This window comes from Marmota monax, unplaced genomic scaffold, assembly GCF_021218885.2.
Source record: "Marmota monax isolate L192 unplaced genomic scaffold, Marmota_monax_Labrador192_F-V1.1 WCK01_AAM20220418_F8-fsc00007, whole genome shotgun sequence".
Lineage (NCBI taxonomy): Eukaryota > Metazoa > Chordata > Mammalia > Rodentia > Sciuridae > Marmota > Marmota monax.
Genome location: NW_026692781.1, coordinates 6,980,052 through 7,000,726, shown reverse-complemented (window position 1 = coordinate 7,000,726; position 20,675 = coordinate 6,980,052). Strand labels below are relative to the sequence as shown.

Sequence of the window (20,675 nt, the reverse complement as noted above, 5' to 3'; positions counted from 1 at the left end):
TGCAGGTTGAAGCAGGCAGAGAGGTACCTCTATCCTCAAATAAACTAATTCTAGGCATCTGCACTGGGTGGAGCACAGGGCTAACAGACCCTTCCTGCACTCTCACATGGACCTCTTCTGAGCTGTGTTAGGTGCAGCTCTTTGTCCAAAGGGGTTCTGTCCCTGTGAGTCTCCAGAGACTCTCTAGGGGTAGGTTCCAGGCCTTAGTTCCTCTAGAGACCAATTCTACCCCAAGTACAAGGTCAGGCCTCAGGATCAATTTTTCTTTGGTTCCTGTCCAAATGTGCAGCCACTTTAGGCTCCTCCAAACAGCTGCCTCATACCTTAACCCAAATCCTCCCACCACTTCAGGCCCACTGCCTTCTCACTGTAGGGAGCACACCCAGGCAGTGAAAAATAGGGGATTCTGGGGAAGGAACGCAAGGGTGGGTATAATCTAGAAATCACTAAAAGAGTACATGCTGTTAAATACATCAGCTGTCAACACTGTGTAGGATGTAATGAAGTTTAACCACAACAGTCAGCAGTTAGAAAAAGGGGTAGAAAAAGAAAAACAGAAAACAGTCCTATGTGCATGCTGCTGGGACATTGATGCAGTGGTGTTTTGTTTTCAGTAACTTTTTCTAGACAAATGTTTCTTGTGCTTTCCAGTCATGCGCCCTTCATGAGAAGACAAAAAGTAAAATAAACCTTATTTGGGGACTGAAATTGCTGGGCTCTGATCTAGTAACATAGTAATGTGCTGGTTAAAATTAAGTTATTACCTTTACATTTAACATACACATGCACACACGTGAATAATAATTTGATTCAAAGTAAGTTTTCAGGAGCAAAACTACCTTAGCCTGATTCCATTCAATAAAGAGTTCCAAATTAATTTTCTTACCATGATGCCAAATTTCTGGATGTCCATGAAAGTAAGATCCTATTCCATGTCCCACGAAATGTGGACAGACTTGCAAACCATTCTGACGAGTTATGCGGCTTTAAAAGTGACCAAAAGATATTTAACTAAAGTATATAAGTTTTAAATGCACGCTAAGATAAAAAGAAAGTCATTATAAAATATCCTGAAAAAGAAAAAAATAAGCTCTATTCAGAGTCTGATCATATATATTTTTTTTCTTTGTGGTGCTAGGGATTGAACCTGAGGCTTTAGGCATGCTAGGCAAACACTCTATCACTGAACTACATCCTCCATTCTTTAAAAATTTTAATTTTGGGCCTTGCTAAGTTGCTGAGGCTGCCCATGAGCTTTGAATCCTCCTGCCTCAGCCACTAGATTATCTGGTATTACAGGTGTGCACTACCGCCCCCAACTTACCATTTTCTTTATTCTGGAATACTTTCAATTTTGCTGATGCTTATAACAATTCCCTTGGATATATGAAGAAAGAAGGTATGTATCTAACACAGTAGTTTGACTCATGTACCTTAGTACAGTGTTCAAGGTCATTTTTAGACAAGAAATGAATATGCATACACACATAGATTGATATACATAACTAAGGTATGTGCATCTAATGCAGATCATAAAAATCTATATAGTTTTTATGGTTTTATGGGTAAACTGCTGTGCAAATTACTAATGATTTGGGAACTAAACAGAGAAGAAAATTACAATCTAGAAATATGACTTGCTACTTCTATCGTTTCCTTTATGCAGACCTATTTCAAAATATTATACATTTTACAAACAGACATGCTCACATAAAAGGCTAATTCTCTTTTGTCAATTTTCTTGAAACACTCTAAAACTTTGTGATCACTCTGGAGTTCAACTCAAGACCTACAACATTAATGAAATTCATAAAGAATGTTTTTTCACCATTATGATGCCTAAGTTAGTGTGTGATTCCTAATTCTTAATGCTTCATTATTCTACATGCAAATGTTTTTGTGTTCCACCTATCTCTTATAAATGAAATCTAGGGGTTGGGGTTGTAGCTCAGTGGTAGAGAACTTGCCTCGCATCTGTGAGGCACTGGGTTTGATCCCCAGCACCACGTAAAACCAAACAAATAATTAAATAAGTAAAATAAAGATATTAAAAAAAAAAAAAAAAGAAATCTAGCACATAATCCAACCCTAAAATCTTTACCCTCAAGTTGGAAAAGTTTTTGTTGAAATCAGGTAAATGTTTGCTCTGGGAGAATCAGACTGGTAAGAACATATACATCATGAATGATTTACATTTTCTTTCTTTTTTGTTTTGCAGTATTGGGGGTGGAATGTGCATGCTAGGCAAGGGTTCTACCATTGAGCTACCCCAGCCCTCTTTTCTTTCTCTTTTTATTCCATTAAATTTGATATTGGAGACTAAATCTAGAGGTGCTTTACCACTAAATTATGCCCCCTCCAGTCCTTTTCTTCCTGTCCCCACCCCCATTTTTAAATTTTGAGACCTTCTTGCTAAGTTGCCCAGGCTGGCCTTGAACTTGTGATCCTCCTGCCTCAGCTTCTGTAATCACTATAATTACAGGTATGTGTGACTGTGCCTGGCTATGATTTTCATTTCCATGTGGAAGAAAGGCATAATGTCCCTAACCCTACCAATAGCAATGGATTTGGATTTACAGGACCACTATTGCAGTTCCTAATAAATCCAATTTTTTAAACTATGGAACCAGAGTTTTCAACAAATTCGAGTTTTAGTTTAGCATGAATGCTTTAGCCAGCACCTTTATAGACATTATATCTGTATGCATTTTAAAGACATTTTTAACCATTCTCAGATTTCTCAGTATTTTCATTTAGACAAGGATGTCACTATAATCAGCATATGGTCAGCTTATCATTGAAATTTAATTATAATTGATAATGTAGAAATGGGTAAGCTATGCATGTGTCAAGGAGAGGAATAAGTCAACATTTTAATCTCATAAGTTGTACTTTGTTCTTGTTATTTCTGTGGGTCTTTGTACTGTGGGCAGGAGTTATAACATCTTTTCCAAGATGTTTCTATTTGTTCCACACAATTTCTGAATAGAAACTGAGGATGGAAAGTGGAAAGAGGGTAGAAGACAGATGATTAAGTAAGACATTATAATCTAGATTGAGTTAAAAAAAATAAGAATGGGTTCTACCTAAATCTCTAAATTATGTTAGTTCAGTCAACAAATCTCAGTGATTCAAAGAGCATTCAATATAAACTATTCTATTTCCTTGTCTTAAAAAAAAAGAAAGAAAGAAAGAAAAAAAGAAAGCAAGCTACCCCCGCCCCCAGAGTCCAGGTGATTGGCAGGCATCACAGCTACATCCTAAATGTGTGTTACAATGGCAATCTTCATTTTAATTTCCGATGAGAGGAAGAAAGCCCACTCTGTAAAAAACCCTCAGGGTCCCTCCCCCCATCATACCTCTCATTCCTCTTCATAAAAGAAGCTGTGCAATTACTAGGTGGATAAAGATATCTGAGTGCATTCTCCTACAACAATTTGCTCCCTGGGTCCCAGTGGAACTTCTGGTTTCAGGAGTATCATAGACTCTACGTGTCACAGATGCAAAGGTTAGAGGATTTCACAGCCGGGTGAAGAGAGGAAAAGAACAGGACACATTTCTCTCAATTCCTTGGTTGAGCCCACCTCAAAGCTTGATCCCAGGAGCTGAAAACACACTTCTGTCTGCTTTTCAGGGTATTTTCCTTTTGGACTGTGTAGTTTTTTAACATACAATTACAGGGACTAAATGGGACAAAATCTCATTAATGTTCCTAATTACTATTTTAAAATATTCCCCTTCTACTATTTTGGGATATATGGTGAGCACAAGATTAGTTATCTGACTGTAGGGTTTAAATCTGATTTCACAGAGACAACACAAGTGACTCTGATCCTCTAACATAAAAGCAAGGGCTGGTCACCTTAACTGTGGCACAGGAAGGTACAGCCTGCAGTTACCTCTTGACTGTTATGTTGGGGAAAATAAAAATAGTGTATCAGGCAGGAGTGTCCAAGAAGTGCTGCAGTTGCTCCTCAACACCTGCCCCAGTGGGGCCACGACCTGTTTCTGAGTATAGGGTTTTCTTTTTCTGAACATTTCACCCATGAAATCTTCCTTCTCCTTGTTTAAATCTACTGATAAGAACTCTCCTGATATTAACTCTTCTGTTCTGATTTCCTCTAACTAAATATCCTTTATGATAGTATTACACCTACGCACGAGCCCAGCACATTTATGATTTGAAGGTTTTCTTATGGAATACTAGGGGAGAGAGTAAAGGAAGAAGGTGGGTAAAGGTAGTTGATGAACTCACTTTTCAATTATACTGTGTTATTACAGTTCATGTTTCGGCTACAGTTTATAGGTGAAAGAGAGAAATTTCTTTTAAGGAATTTCATCTTGTGACCATTTTATTCAGTTAAATTCCTTTTCATGAGTAGCTGGACTCAATTGTAGCATTGTCTAGATAAGTAAAATTTCTTAATGCATTTCAACTACTTTGTATGAGTAAAAATACATTCCCCAAGAGGGCAGAGGAGTACTATGTTTAAGTACATGCTCTGACAAAGAAATAAAAATGCACGTGGAAATAGTTTTATTACCATTTTTACATGAATCCTATAAGCAACAGTAACCTCCAAAGGGGTCACACATCTCTAATAAAGAATCACAAATGGCACCTGATTTGTTCAGTTAGGTAATTTTACTTTAGTCTTTCTAGATTTTAATCTAAATAGTAGTCTTTGAATGAAGGAATGTACAAATTCAGGGATCCCCTATAATGACAGGAATGTTTAAGTATAATTAGTAATATTTTTGAAAGCCAACAACTGTTTTCCAAAAGAGTGGTACATTTTTTTTTGTTTCAAACTGGATCACAAATTACTGTGTTTTTCTTACAATAGTGCTGAACTTTTATTTGAGGTTTTCTGTTTCTGAAAAGCAGACATGATGGATTGAAATAAAAGATAATTTATTGCAATGCTTACTTTCATGTGTAGAGAGAAGCAGTGTAATTGTAATTTACAGTAGCTGTCAAGAAAAATCCATCACAGATGACATTAAAATGACTTATTTTGCCTGAGCCACTTATTGTTTGTGCATAATCTAATAGAAAGAGATTATTTTTAAAAAATCTGCTTTATATTGTTCTAGATTAATATCAAAACATATACTTATGAATTAAACATTGAAAGCCATTTATTGATACTTTCATCATGACATTTACAACTATAAACCTGAATTATTTTTGGTTGACCTATCATATATTTGTGATGCATGAATCTATACATTTATAATATTCTCACATAGATAATATAATCTAGAGACAATTAACAAAAATACAGATCTAGGAATGTTTTAAAGCACATGGAACACTGTGGCCTAAAGATCACTAGGCATCCCTCCAAAGCAAAAGGGCACACAGGGAGTCTTTTTGTGAAATCATTTTGACTGATACTTCTTCACAGACATCATCCCATCCTCTAGGTCTCAGAGGAAAATTCAAAAATATTCCTTAGAGATCTGGTGGTTTGGAGTAACAAAATACTGACAAGCTGCTTGAATGTTCTTTTCAGAGGGTAGCAGTGAAGGGAGGCTGTGCAAAGATGGTGAATATCTTACAATAAACGAGACCAAGTTGAAAGATGTTTGTAAACCTTTGGTTTGTAAAGATTTCAAGTACTTTTGGCTCAAAGGTGGATACCATTTGTTTACTTACTCTCTTAAGATTTTGCCTGAATAAAAAAAAAAAAGGCAAAATAATAGATGTTCGGAAACACTGCATTAACACATCAGAACAAACATTTGTTACAATTGGGGCCAGTTTCCTCACCAACCGCAGACATAAACCATCTAAATAATGAAATGCATTAGGGTAAAAGTAAGAAGTTCATTGTCTGTTTTGTTTTTTATTTTTTCCCCCCACATAGTTTTGTATGTGCAGTTGTTGAGACTGATCTGGTTTTCAAAGGAGCTTGTACATGCAAATTCATACTCTGCAAAAACTGACCTTTGCATCCAGATAGCTAAAATCCAATGTCACTTTCAATTCTACTCTTCTTCTTGTTTCTTCTTCTTCTTTTTTTTTAATGTAGCTAGAATTAATGTAGTGAATATGTAATGAAATGCATTATCCTGCATGGAGATTTATCAGATTTTCCAACTGAATGCTGTGCTTTGCTAGTACTAGCTGGAGTTCACCTGCATGTTGGTGTGGCGTGTGGCTCTTTTTTGTAAAGAGTTAAGTCGTACACAAAAAAAGGGAACAAAGGTCAGCACCCAGCCACCACTTGAATGTGAGATTTTTCTTTTTATTCCCCTTGATGTATACTAGGCTCTGTGTTATTAGTCTTAATGATGGAAAATTGTAGTGTTGATACAAATCTTTTTTTCAAAGTAGTAGGCGGGAGCTCCATTTGTTAGTAAGTTTTTTTTGTGACTAAAAGCCACGGACAGTACATTTATGTAGCAGTAAAAGGCCTAGATGCTCTTTCCATAGCAGAGCTAATTATTCCTACTGTGACCTTACTGATCTAGCCTGTTCCTAGTACATCTCATCTGCACGCCTGTTCCTCTGTGTAGATGGTGTCAGAGAATATGAAAAACCCTATAATGAAACCATTTTCATGATGGAGAAAGGCTACTGGAGTTGCACTTGCTACAAAGAGGCTCAATTATATGAGTAATTGTGATAATTTTCTACATTCATAGCCTTCAATGGGGAAAAAAGAATGAGAGCCACAAAGGAAAATTACTTTAACAAGAAAGTACAGAGAGTAAAAATGGAAGAAGAGACAAAAAGGGGAAAAAATAACCAGAAAAAAAGTTTAAAAAATAGATCTGGAGGGAGGAATAGCGAGACAGGGAGAACAACAGAAATGCTCAAAAGCCCATGTGCAGCTGTGTTGCACAATTAAATTGAATTTTTTTTTCTGCAGTTGATGAATGTGACTACTGCAAATGTGCCTCTGTAGTTAGCTATCATTTGTTGTTCCGTGACAGGAAAAGGATAATTACCTCTCAGAGAGAATCAAAGGCTGACATGCCCTTTAGACACAGCCATGAATGCAGAGCTCGATAGAATGCTTGAATAAGAATCTAGTGTTCTCTGCCCCCTTCTACTGAAGAATAAATTTTGTTAAAATGCAAGAGCACCACCAGTAAATTTGTTGAACCCTAGGTGTTCAAAAATATGAGGTGCATCTATCGACTCATCCCATTTGCAAAAATAAAACTGCATTTTGAATTCATTTCTATTATATTCATGGACAGTAAGATAGTGAGATATGCATTAAATTTCTTTTCCCAGTAGGGGTCTGATTCAACATTTCCTATGAAAGAACAGAGAGACACTATCCTTTTTTCCCAGGCTAGTTAGCCTATAATTTAAAACTGTCAAAAACACAATTTTGTTCAAAGTCTTCAATAAAAGCTTCTCAGATATAACCCAAAGAGATTTTACTAAAGTTTGATTCAGACACTGTTACAATATTTTTAAAGCCATAAATGCATTTAACTGATATTTTACTGCCTTTTTTCTTAAAGTATTTGAAGGCGTATGAAGAAAAAAGGCAGCATCTTTTCAAGGTGACTAAGCCTTCCATCTTTAGACAAATGGGAAGTATTCAATGGTTCATATTAATGAGAACAGTACTTTAAAGGGTACTGATGTGATCTTCTTTAACAAAATGTGTTACTTTTAAATGAAAACACATATTCTGCATGTCTACTTCAAAAGAGCTAGGAGAAAAAAGACCCGAAAGTAGGTAACAGATTACAAAGAAAAGTCTTGAATTCAGAAAATACACATACACTCGGAAAGCAAGCATAGAATACTGTGTGGGAAATAAACAATGGTTTATAGGAAAAGTGAACCAGGCAGAAAAAGGAGATCACCCTTCTGGGTTACTTGCTAATCTACTAATTTGCTAATCAAAAGATAAGGCTTGCTTGAGCCAACAGCTTTTATCTTTGTATCATAGGAATATGTTTCACTTCATTCCTTTATTACATTTAGCTTTTCTCCTTTCTCCTTATCCAAGAGTTGGAATGCTCATCCCCTTCCTAAGCACTTTTTTCCATATTTGGTGTGATTTTGAGTACAGCAACATTATAGACCAATATGTCGAGCTAAAACATAAGATGCCATATAAATATTGTTGGCTATTCCAGTAAGTTTCTTTGCTGACCCTGGTATAATTCCCTTTTAAAAAGTCTTTTTATTTTTATTTTTTTCAACTCAGGGAGAATATTGCAGCCTGGCAGTTCACATAGTGATATCAGACTGAAATGATGGTTCTGAATCATAAAACATGTCATCAACTTTATACCCAGCCACCAATAACCTTTGTACCATTTGCCAACCCTCCCTTTACTTGTCAGTGTAAGGCTTACCTGATTGTATTTCCAATTACAGAGAAGGGGGCCCCCGCTCTGCAAGCTGCAATTGCTTCATCTCTACATCTCCTGGCAACCTCCACTAACTTTTTACCACATTCATCCACCTTGCCCACCAAAAATGTTTCAGAGGTGTCTCCATGGAAGCCATTGTAATAGACCTAAACGCAGGCAGAAATTTTAAAATATGTCCTTGTTTAAAAATCTACTCTCCTAAAATACACATATTATTCATTTATGTATTTAGTAAACTCAGGTGTTTTACACTCTCAGAATTATACTTATCTGCCTATAAAAAATAAAACAGATACACTGAAACCTTACAGAAAGTAAAAAGATGAAACAATGTAATGAATGACAAAGTCTAAAAAACATATAAATGGCTAATACATCTATTTCAGCACTATGATTAGAAACACTAGTGTAACATTTTGATTCCTCATTTTAATTCTGAGAACACAAATGTATTTTATTTGGTCACTGTATACAAAAATTAGTGGTCAAATAAAATACACTGACCTACAATTACCAGGATAGATTTAGAAAACTAAGAAGTATTTAACATAGTAAAAAGTTTCCTTAATATCATGAAGATTTATATGATCTTTATTTACCAGTTCTAGACTTGGAAGTGATATATAATGACAAGAAGAAATAAGATAAGACATATTATAATGGATGCTAGGAGAATTTAGTTCTAAGAATTGAAATGGCTCAATATGAGGATGAAATATGTTATAGAAAAAAAATCCCATGTCTAAAGTGAAGTCTTAATCAAATGTTCCAGATAGCAGAATGTCACTGAAAACACTCTACATGGATTTTTAAAAAATCAGAACAGAACAGAACAGGCTTATGAGAAAAATTACAGAAAATATAATTTTATCAGTCTTCAATGATCTTTGAACCCTACAAGATCTTTAAGTCACCAGATTTATTATTAAAAAAATCAATGATTACCAAACACTATAATAAATACAGAAGGCAGAGGAGACTGGTTGAATATTTTTTTTTTAAGAGAGAGAGAGAGAGAGAGAGAGAGAGAGAGAGAAATTCCAATATTTTATTTTTTAGTTATTGGCTGACACAACATCTCCACCTGTATGTGGTGCTGAGGATCAAACCCGGGCCGCACGATGCCAGGCAAGCGCACCACCACTTGAGCAACATCCCAGCCCGACTGGTTGAATATTGATCCTTGGAGGTAGCATGGGATTTGCTATTTTGCATAAATTTGTACTCTTTTTCACAGTTCGTTTTCTCATAAAGTTGAATGCAGAAACTGCTATTAAAGAGATATTTATCTGAATGTTCTGTTTTAATTCTGAATTTATGTTGTAAATTTGTATACTATTCTGCATCTTTAAAAATGTTCTATATTCTGTGAGGGAGGCAAGAAAGGACTTCATGAAGATCTCCACTTTGTAAGTAGGGACAAACACACAGACAAGTTGCCTTCTAATCAAGTTTTTTTCACAACTGTATCAAATTATCTTAATTACTTTGTAAAAGAATAGTGTTAAATATGTTCATTCCCATTTATTGTCCTTTACAATCTATATACACGAATATAAAATTTGCTAATGAGTAATTTTTCAAGAACATCTGTAACTGTAAATGTTTATGTAACTGTTTTTAGGTAAAAATGTATTATTCAGAAATTCTATTTGTTTTTCATATATTTACTAGTTTTCAAAATGACTACCTGAAGGATTCAAGTATAATACTTGAATGCTTTTGAGAGTTGGTAGCAACATATATAACCAGTGTTTGTATCCAAAAACTATTCTTGTTTTATACTTCATTTATTTAAGAAATATTATTGAGCAACTACTATAAGTACCACATTGTCTTTTAAAAAAATATTCAACTTTTAATAGAAAAAGAAACCTATTTTCTTGTGATGCATACTAGAAGTAAACTATAAAATATAATGAGTATTTTCTGATAAAATTATAGAATCTGGTAATGGAGTCCTTGACTTAACAAAATATTTCATCAGAGGGCTGGGGTTGTGGCCCAGTGTTAGAGCACTTGCCAGCACCTGCATGGCCCTGGGTTCAGTCCTTAGTACCACATAAAAATAAATAAATAAAATAGAGATATTATGTCCAACTAATATTTTAATAAATATTAAAAAAATTTCATTAAAATATAATTTGTTAAAATACTAATGTAGGCCTGGGGATGTAGCTTGGTGGCAGAGCACTTGCCTAGCAAGCATAAGGCCCTGGGTTCAATACCCAATACTGAAGAAAATAAAAAAGATACTAACCTATATGTTTCCTAGGTTCCTTCACATTTCTAGACACTTGAAATTTCACTTTGTTTTATGAGTTTTGTTAACTGTTGAAATAATTTAAAATTTAAAAACAAAATTACTTATTAAAAGAATCTAGAAAAGTAATAAAATATTCTCTTTGGACACATTAGAAACAGTATGGAAGAATATGCTGATTTCGTTCAAGCAGCAATAGTTCATTAGAGGGTGATCAGGTGAGATAATAACACTTTATAAAATACCTCCTACATGATTCTGAGTTGGAAAGATACCAACAGAGTATATGGAGCAAATGTTCAAGTATTCTAAGTAAAACTAAATAACATAGGAAATAGTATTGGCAATGAAAGAATCCTTGGCTATATATCCTTATACCAGCTGATATGAAGAAAAAAGGCTGAATTAACTTAACTAAAAATATGACTGAATTCAAATACTGGATGTCCATTTCTATCTCTTTCCAAATTCCACTTAAGTTTCATGGTCTGGATAAAAAAACAACTATTACTAAAAATATTTTATCATTAATAGAAACTATTCCTTGAATGTTATCCATCTCAGCTGGTTCTCATCAGATATTTAAATTGTATTTATTTATTTAAAATGTATTTATTAATCATGCACAGATTTTATGATCTACATAATCCAAAGGTATCATTACAACAATTTTTAATAAAATGAGCACAAATAATTTAAGTCTGAGAATGGTAAAAGGCTAAGAAAATTAGAAAAGGTTAAAGCTTGTACAATTTGAAGTCCCTATGTTGAGTTTAATGAGTACTTGTAGACTATTTTCATAAACTCACAAATCATAAATAAAAATCTAAAACAAAATAAAATCTGTTATTAAAAATTAACTTTTTTTTTAAGGCCATTAACCATATGGTGAAAACTTAAGAAAGTTCAGAGAGAAAACCACTGTATGCTTTGAGCTCAAGACTCTCTATACCAGAAATGGAACACAATGTTACCTTCAGGGATTTTAATAAATCTAGGGAACACTGCTAGCAAAAGAGTTGCTGTCCAAATAGACTGACACACAGGCCAATGTAGCCCCTAATGACAGAGTAAGATAATGACAGGCCCCACTCAAAATCAGCAGGAAGAGGAAGATCAATCTTGGCAGAGTGAAGGAAAAATGCTGGCTTTCTTCGTGTTAGCTCATCTCATACATATCTAGCTTCAGCAGCTGCCCAGTGCTGTGGTGCTCTGCATTAACTACACAGTGGATCAATAACAATTACACCTTCTCAAAAACATGACACATAGCAGGATTGGGTTGACATTTCACTTAGGCCAACATTGATCTCAGTGCATCTGATTCCAGCCCTAAATTCAAGTCAGGCCTGGGTTTACTTGGAATAAACACAGAGTTAAAGACAAAAAAGGAAACCAGCTGCTTGCGTCTGGGGCTAGAAGTAAACAGCACTTCCACCGGTGCAGTTCACATTTTCAATCCACTCTTCTTCCTGTTGCTACTAGCAATTCTGAAGTTGATCAAAGACTATTTTTTGTATGATTTACTCACCGTGACATCAATGTTGATAATATCTCCATCCTGAATAGGTCGACTGAAACATAAACAGAAGGAAAAAATGGTGATAGATTTCAATAAAAGGAATAAAAAGTAAATACCTAATGACTACTATCACAAACTCAGTGAATTGCAATGATAATTTGGAGTGAAAGAGACATAAATGGAATAACTACATCTGATCTATGTCTTACGTTAGTCACATCAAATTTTATAAAAAATACATAAAACAAACATATTGCCATTGTTTAAAAAATCACCTATCCTTTAAAAAGATGTACTTATTAGTTATCTCAATGTTATAAAGAACCAAAACAGTAGTTGATAACAAAAAACTTGCCTACATTGGACTTTCACCATATATATGGTAAAAATTGAGGAAAGTAAAAGAAATAGTTACTGTACAACTACTGTATATCACATACTGTTTTAACAAATATTAAATGATGGTGTTATATCCACTTTGTAGTGAAATACTTCAAAATTTTTGTTTTATCATAATCAACTTCTGAAGTTTACAGGTGGATTTCAATTGAGCCATAGTATTTTCCAACATACATTATAGATCTTATTTTCATGTTTTAGTTTCCAAAGGAACAATATGTTATCAAAAAACAAATACCTGTCAGGAATACCATGACAGAGTACGTTGTTTACAGAGGTACAAACAGATTTTGGAAAGCCTCCATAGCCTAGAGGTGAGGGATAGGCGTCATGACTGATGATTTCCTGATGAACAAGAGCATCTATCTCTTCAGTTGTCATGTCAACCTATAATATTAAATACAAAAATTGTGCAGTGACAGTTGAAGACATTTCCTGTATTTACCAACCATTCCCATAATAACAGCACTTCCATGTGAGATTGTATAGACTTACTATAATAAACATGTTATATAATATTTTAATTAATTATGACTAGTGTTACCATCTTCAATTATGCTTTTTTTTGATGATTTTTTGGGGGCAGGGGTAAATGATAGTATTATGGACTCTTAAGAAATAAAAAATTTAAACTCCAGGATCCTCTAAATCACTGTGAGTCATTAAATGACATGAGTCCTTTTTAGCCTGAAGATTTCCACAATATGTCTTTCAGCAATCCTTTTCTCTTTCTCAATAGTTAGTACCATGGCTAATGGAAACTTGAATAAATGCTCCAAAGGATTTTTGGTTTAGACAACAGGTCTGAAAAAGTAGGTCAACCCACACTTTAGTTCAGTGAAACATTACATGGGTTTTATAGCAATGGGATGGAGATTAGGGGTCATCATTTAGAAACACAGTCTGATACATTTTGTAGAGATTTGGTTGTCACTAATCCTGACTTCTTTTATGCCTAAGTAAGTAAATGTGTTTAAAACAAATTTCCCCCTTATTAGAAGGTAACCAATTGCTCCCAAACAGAAAAAACTGAAACTGAAGTTTTTGTTTTATTTTGTTTTTGTGGTGTTGGGTCTCACTTGAACCAAGGGCCTCATATATGCTAGGCAAGCACTCTACCACTGAGCTAGACTCGGCCCCTGAAATTGAGTTTAATGAGCACTGGTAGACTATTTTCATAAACTCACAAATCATAAATAAAAATCTAAAACAAAATAAAATCTGTTATTAAAAATTATCTTTCTCCAATAATTTTCTGTTATTTTATATTCACATTATGCTTAGTTATGTTGCTCTAATAAGTTTATTATACAGATGACACAGTAAGTGATTTCATCTCTGAGTCTTCCTAAATTCTTCCCTCCTTTTGGAAATGACAGGCTTTACTTTATTTCATTATCTCTATGGAGCAGGGTGTTTCAAATTATTATAAAAGAACTAAATCTTGTAGGATTTTTGTATACAATTATATGGCCATTATATCTATAGCTTTGTGTATCTGGTCTGATCTTTCATTGCAGAGCTAATGCAAGAAAATAGGAGGCAAACTACAAGGTAGAACAATTCTTCAAGCATACAGAAATAATGAAGGAAACAAAAGCACAAATTATAGGCAGGAGTAAGAGGCAAAAGTCAAAGCCGTCTGCCACTGATCAACTTGGATAGGCTGATTTAGCCCAAGGTATTTCTAGAACTCTGCTAGTAAAAATTCAATTTGGATTTTAAAATTACCTCTTCAATAAATACATAAAATAATAAGGTCCCTTTCTCCCATCCCAAGGCTTTACTAGATTTTTTGAAAGCAAATTAGATGTGTACAAAACAAAAATTAAGGTGAAAGAGAAAAAAAAAAAAGAGTGAAAGAGAAAGAAGTTGCCCTTATGGAAGTCACTCTGAGGCTTGGTAAGACACCACCTTTAAACTCTTCCCAGCCAGGAGGAGGACATGACGGGCAAGCTGACAAGCCTGATGAAGCCCTTGAATCTGATCTTCATTCTTAACTTCTATGCTGTCTCCCCAGTCGGGTACAATGCCTGTCGTCACATAGTCTGGCTTCTTTATGTGCTTGAGGAAAAAGGATTGAAAACGAAGATCAGAACCCAGCGCACGACAATGGGATCATTTTTTCGGACACAGCCTCCTGCTTCATGGAGCTCTGCCCTTCCTGCCGGAGCACCGACCTTCGAAGCCAGCACAACAGACCCTCCAGGCTGCCCCCAGTTCCTTCCCCTGCCCTTTTGAACTTAACATTGCCCGTTAGTGCTGCCACTGGATGGTCTGTTAACCTCACCATGCTTTGAGTCAAACTCGACTGAAGTAGACTTCTGGTCAAAACAAACAGTAGTTTTCTTTTCTTCCTCCTCCCAACCCTGTTGGAAGCATATCACCATTGATGAAAAATAGCACCAAGCTTCCAAGTTGCCAAATGGTTAATTAAAATTAAAAGGCACTTTCATCTTCTTAACACAAAGATCAAATTTATGCAAGGGAAGCTCCCAACACCCTCTCTCAATGAATATTTGTAAAAAGGCTGACTGTCAAGTCCAAGGAAGCCTATTATACATACACTTTTCTTACATTTGGCAACCCTACTCAGAGTTTAGAGAATAAAACAAAACAGCTTCCTTTTCTTTTTTGCCTGAGTACATAAAAAATCACCTAGAACATTTTCATCATTTATCAAGAACAAAAGGCACCCCCCAAATTTAAAAAAATTCAACCCTGATCACTCTTGTAGACACCATCCTCCACCACTTACCTAAACTCATTGGCATATTCAGGAAATAATACTATCCTCTACAGAGCTTCTTTTAGTCCAGAGGTTTTGTACAGCCCTTTTGTAAGTTATTTATAGCAATTGTACACAAGCATTGTTTAACAGAACACAGTAAGATGCCACAGAAGTTTGGGACAGGAGGGTGAGGGAGATAACACCATTCAATGGGGACATCACACAACTCTGGAAAGGATGCAATTAGGGTTCTTCTCTTTGTGAAGAGTGCCATGCTGGGTTTTAGGATCTTCTCTTATTCTCCAGTCAGAGGGGCTTTTCTGATTCAAGCAACAGCACTGCCTGGGCTGCCACAGCTGAGCCCTGAAGAAGCATCTACTCTATTCCAGTCACCCCACTAATGCCCACAGCTCACCAGGTTTACCCCCAAACAGCTTGTGATCTTGTCTGTATTCTGGCTCTGTAACCTGGCAGAGAGGATATTGGGTTGTTCTTGAAATTGATTGATATGTCTAAAAAAATCCTTTTACCTATCTGGCAATTTCTTTTTCTTTTTCCTAAGGAAAAGTAATATCAATTTTGTGACTAATACCAAATACTGGCTCTCACTATGATGGCCAGGCCTCAGCCAAGCCAGGAATGTATTCTGGGTTCTGGTGGTCTTTCTTTTCTCATGAGCTCCTGCAACAAAATGGGCCATTCACCTTCAGGAGGTAAAACATTCTTAATATGGGTTCGCTGTTAAACATTTTAAAAACTGCAAAAGGAAGAAAGCAGTGGTTTTGTGACAAATTCATATTTCTTTTAGCTACTCTTACTAAATGACCCACAGAGCTCCTTTATATTTCATTTTGAAAAATGGTCAGATTGTCTTTCCACAGAATTGCAATCTCTGAAAAAAAAAAGTCAACAATGCTCTCAAACAAGATATTTTATTTAATTTACTCTAAAGGACAATTCAAAGATAGCAGCACTAATGAAATGGAAAGTATAAGAGCAAGCTTTTAAAAAAAATCCAGTGCGTTAGTTTCATGTAATCTCTCTTGAATCATCCCAATTTTATAGTTATTTTCTTTCCTAAAAGTTTGGAAACCACATATGTATAGTTTTTATCTTCATGTTAGAAATTTAATATAGAAAATTTCAGGATAGAAATTTAAATTCTAAACAAGCTAAGCAGTTCTACACTCAAAGCTTTCTTTTTAAAAATTAATGTTCTAGAACTACAGGATGTTAAAACTTCTCACATCATAATTTTAAATCACAAACCAAGTTTTAAATTATGACTTAAATGGCCTGGAAATCAAAGGTGCAAAAAACATTTGATCACTTCTGCAGTCAATCTTTATCTTGGCTGGAAATAATAGGCAATACCGTACCTTAGGAACTGGATGCGCTGGAGAAACTGCAGCCGGCACAACTATACTGTGTGAAATATCTCTTTGTCTTCGAAAAAAGAAATTTCTTCTTTGTTGACTGCTTGACTGCTTGTGTAAGTAGATATGATTGAGTGGTGCAGAGAAAATTCTATGACAACCTATGAACAGAAATGTATTTTAAGTAAAAAAAAAAGAAAGAAAGAAAGAAAAAGAAAAAAGAAACAAAACTAACAGTGCTTGCACTTGAAGGTGTTGTGTTGTTGCCTACTAAATCATTATTCTAATCCTTTATTGCGTCAAAAAGGAAAAGCCCCAAACAGAAAGGAAAGCAATTGTATTCCAAGTTCTAGTACAAGAGTAGCACAGCATATTTATTAGCTAATACTATGTTTACATAAATGCCTGACAATGGAAAACTCTACTGTAATGGGAAACAAACATATAGAAACATGTGCTAAACACCAAGTCTGTAAAAAGAACAATTTCTACTGTGGTACCTTGTGTGACAATGTCCAGGATAACCCTAGAATTCAGGGCACTATTTTGATGGCTTTATATTCTTTAAAGCCATTTTCATTTCAAGAATCAGAGACAAATTGCCAGCTGCACTTTTGCCCTCCATAGGATTACAGTGTGTTAAGTTCATGTGCATCAAGGCATTATACTGAAATTCATTGTGATGAATGCTCAAATCAGAAAAAGACCAAATAGCAAAAATGTAGGTATAACCCTGAAAGCAAATGGACAGAGGGCCTTAAAGTAATCACAACAGGAATTTAGAAATTTCTATCAAAATTTTAAATGCACATATCTTTTGACTCAGCAATTCATCTCGCCAGACTTTATCCTGTGGATGTTACGCAATGATGGATGTGTGAAGATGTACCATCACTGAAACACTGTTTTGAGTGAAAAAAAAGGGGGGGGGGAACTACCTAAATGTTTCCAAATGGGAAACATCAATGGGAACTTGGTTAAATATTATAGCACATTTACACAATTGAAAACTCTGGGGCTGTTAAAAAGAATAAGCTAAGTCATCTCTAAGTATTGACAAGGAAAGATGTAATAATACATTGTTAGGATAAAACGTAAATGCTGAAAAGTCCATAAGAAGCCCACACAAATTTGGGAAAGCAGGGACAGTGCTGGGAATCAAACCCAGGGCTTTGATCATGCTAGGCAAATGCTCCACATCTGAGCTATGCCCCACATCCCCTATAAGAAGCTCATGAATGTAAAAAGCTGTACACTTATTTATATAAGCTTGTTCAAGCCTATAAAATTTCTGGAAATGAATATTTATCAATAGTGGTTATCTGTGGAGCATGTGATTAAGGCTAGAGGTGGGAACACATTTTGATTCATTTTATTTTCTTCTATACTATTATATATTTGAAACCATCCACTTGTATCACAATTAGTTAAAACATTTTTAGTTTAAAAATCACAAATCAACAAATCACAACTACATGGCAGGAGTTGGCAAACACAGCCTATGGGCCAAAATCTGGCCTACTTGCCCCTCTTTTTATAAAGCCAAAGACTTAAAAAAAAAATAAAAATTTAAAAAAATTACATTTATAAGTAGTTGAAGGAAATCAAAAGAGAAATACTTTGTAACACAAGAAATTACATAAAATTTCAGTTCCTATAGCTACCCTTATTCACTTATAATTGTTTATGGCTGATTCTGAGCTACAGTGATAGAGTTCAGTAGTTGTGACAAAGATATATGGCCAACAAACAAAAAATATTTACCATAAGGCCATTTATAGAAGTTTGCTGACTCCTGCTCTAGAGCATTGGTTCTCACAATGAGGTTCTCAGATGAGCAATATCAGCAACACATGGGGAAAAAATGCAAATTCCAGGCCCTCTCCTCCATCTACTGACTCAGAAGCTCTGAGGGTGAGGACAACAATCTGTGCTTTAACAAACTCTTGGGGTGATCTGCCTGTACCTCTGTGCTTGAGAACTACTGGCCTAGAGTAACATTTCAGCTGTAAAACTTAATGGAAACACTAACTGCAGGTGAGTATTGGCCCCCAAACTCAGTATCTCTCATTGATAAGGGAAAAGGCACTGATGCAAACAAACTCCAGTGGTCAGTAAGTCAGGGTCAAAAATTTCATTCAATTATGTTTTTTGTAAAGTTGAAAGTAATACTGCTGAATCAAACTGAATCAAACGTACAGGGGTATTTTGGGTACTTTTTTTTTTTTTTTTTTTGCAGTGCTGGGGACTGAACCCAGAGCCTGGCATATGCTCAGCACATGGTCTACTAGTGAGCACATGGTTTACCACTGAGCCACATTATCAGTCCCCTTGGGTTTGGGGTACCTATTTTAAACAATTCCACAACAAGATAAAAGGTCAGAAATATCATATCTTTAAGTTGTTATTGAGACAAGGTCTTTATATGTTGCCCAGGCTGGTCTTGAACTCATGGGCACAAGCTGTCCATCTTCCTCAGCCTCCCAAGTAGCTGGGACTATGGGCAAGCACTACCACATTTGACTTAAAAAAAAAAAAAGAGTTACTTGACAGTCGTGGGTACCTTATGTCCTAAACTGTTTCCCTAATGACCCCAGGATTGTCAACTGACATGTAAGTGGTGGGAAGTGTCTTAGGAAAAGAAAACAGTGGAAAAATAGAAGTCTAGACTTTTGACTTTGCTCCTCTTATTAGCTGTATGGTCCTGAAAAAAATGTCTTCTTTTGGATCTCAGGTATTAATTAATTGGAATAAGGAATATGAAAATTCCTTGTATTCTGCAGATACCCAGTAAAGACACCCTTCAAGAATGTTTAAAATGTAAAATGGAAAAGAAAACATGGGCTCCACTATAGCTTGTAATACTGAATGTCAATTAACCGTATAAGGCACTTTACATCTTAGCTTATTAATCTTCACAAGAACCTACAGATTGTGTTTATTACTCCAGTTGAAGATACAAAGATACACAGTAAGTGCTAAGGTTGAGGGAAAGCAGGTCAAGTTGCCTCCACGAATTATATTACTTCTCTCACAGGCTCAAGAATAAAGATGAGCAGGTTGCAATGCTGCATGCCTGTAATCCTAGTGACTTAGGAGGCTGAGGTAGTGGAATCGCAAGTTCAAGGCCAGTCTCAGCAACTTAGCAAGACCCTGTTTCTCTGTTTCAGAATAAAATTTTTTTTAAAAGGCTGTGATGTGCCTCAGTGGTTAAGTTCCCTAGGTTCAATTCCTGATACCAAAAAAAAAAAAAAAAAAAAGAGCAAATACACATGGAACTATTGTATTGTTACTATTATAATTTTCCAAAAGTGGTGCTGGTTTGACCTAATCTATCCATTCCTTTAAGCCAAGTTCTCTTTGTTGACGAACACAAAGTGAGGCAGTGAGGTAGTTGACAGAAGTTAGTTGGGCAGTCTGTGGATATGGAATGGAAAATTTGGAGAAACTCAGGTGGAAATCAATCCAAGATTGTATCCCCTAACTGCATTTCTAGGCAGGAGCACATACAAGACACAAAAGACAACACAAAAGAAAAACTCACAAGTGTTTCCCTTCTGCGAAAAGTATGTATTATGCTTACTGTTAACAATGACGATACTAACAAAAATAGTAATAGTGATTCATATTTAGTGATTACTTTCTTTGCTTAAGCTGAGTGCCAGGTGCTCTACATATATTACTTCTTACCAACTGTCAGGTAGGCAGGTCACTATTTTATAGATGAGGAACTAAGGCTCTCATCTCTAGTAATAATTGACCAGACCCCAGGCTAAAGCCCTCCAAGTTCAGACCCAGGGCTGTGTCTGCCATTGCAAGCTGTCTCCCAACAATGTTCAGCAGCTCTATAAGTCCTATTAGTTAGAAAGCTTAGTAGATAATGCTAATTCCAGGGGTGGGATTTTAAGGAAAGTTTTTTGGGGGGGCGGGGACCAGGGATTGAACTCAGGGGCACTTGACCACTCAGCCACATCCCCAGCCCTATTTTTTATTTTACGTAGAGACAGGGTCTCACTGAGTTGCTTAGTA

The 20,675-nt window shown here is 35.5% G+C and overlaps 1 protein-coding gene across 4 annotated transcripts in view; it reads right to left on the bottom strand.

The window, feature by feature from the left end:
- The window catches only part of Metap1d (methionyl aminopeptidase type 1D, mitochondrial), an 81,688-nt gene that overhangs the window by 2,015 nt on the left and 58,998 nt on the right, over window positions 1–20,675 (bottom strand). For 2 of the 4 annotated variants that reach the window (XM_046447472.2, XM_046447473.2), the window contains exons 2-7: window positions 16,650–16,807; window positions 14,454–14,603; window positions 12,778–12,926; window positions 12,150–12,192; window positions 8,338–8,501; window positions 887–984 (exon numbers count right to left, since the gene is read on the bottom strand). In XM_046447472.2, coding sequence (XP_046303428.1) covers window positions 887–984; window positions 8,338–8,501; window positions 12,150–12,192; window positions 12,778–12,926; window positions 14,454–14,603; window positions 16,650–16,807 — 762 coding nt within the window. Of the gene's footprint in view, window positions 1–886; window positions 985–5,124; window positions 5,679–5,700; window positions 6,039–8,337; window positions 8,502–12,149; window positions 12,193–12,777; window positions 12,927–14,453; window positions 14,604–16,649; window positions 16,808–20,675 lie in introns of those variants that run through there. The other 2 variants (XM_046447474.2, XM_046447475.2) reach the window with 2 other exon arrangements.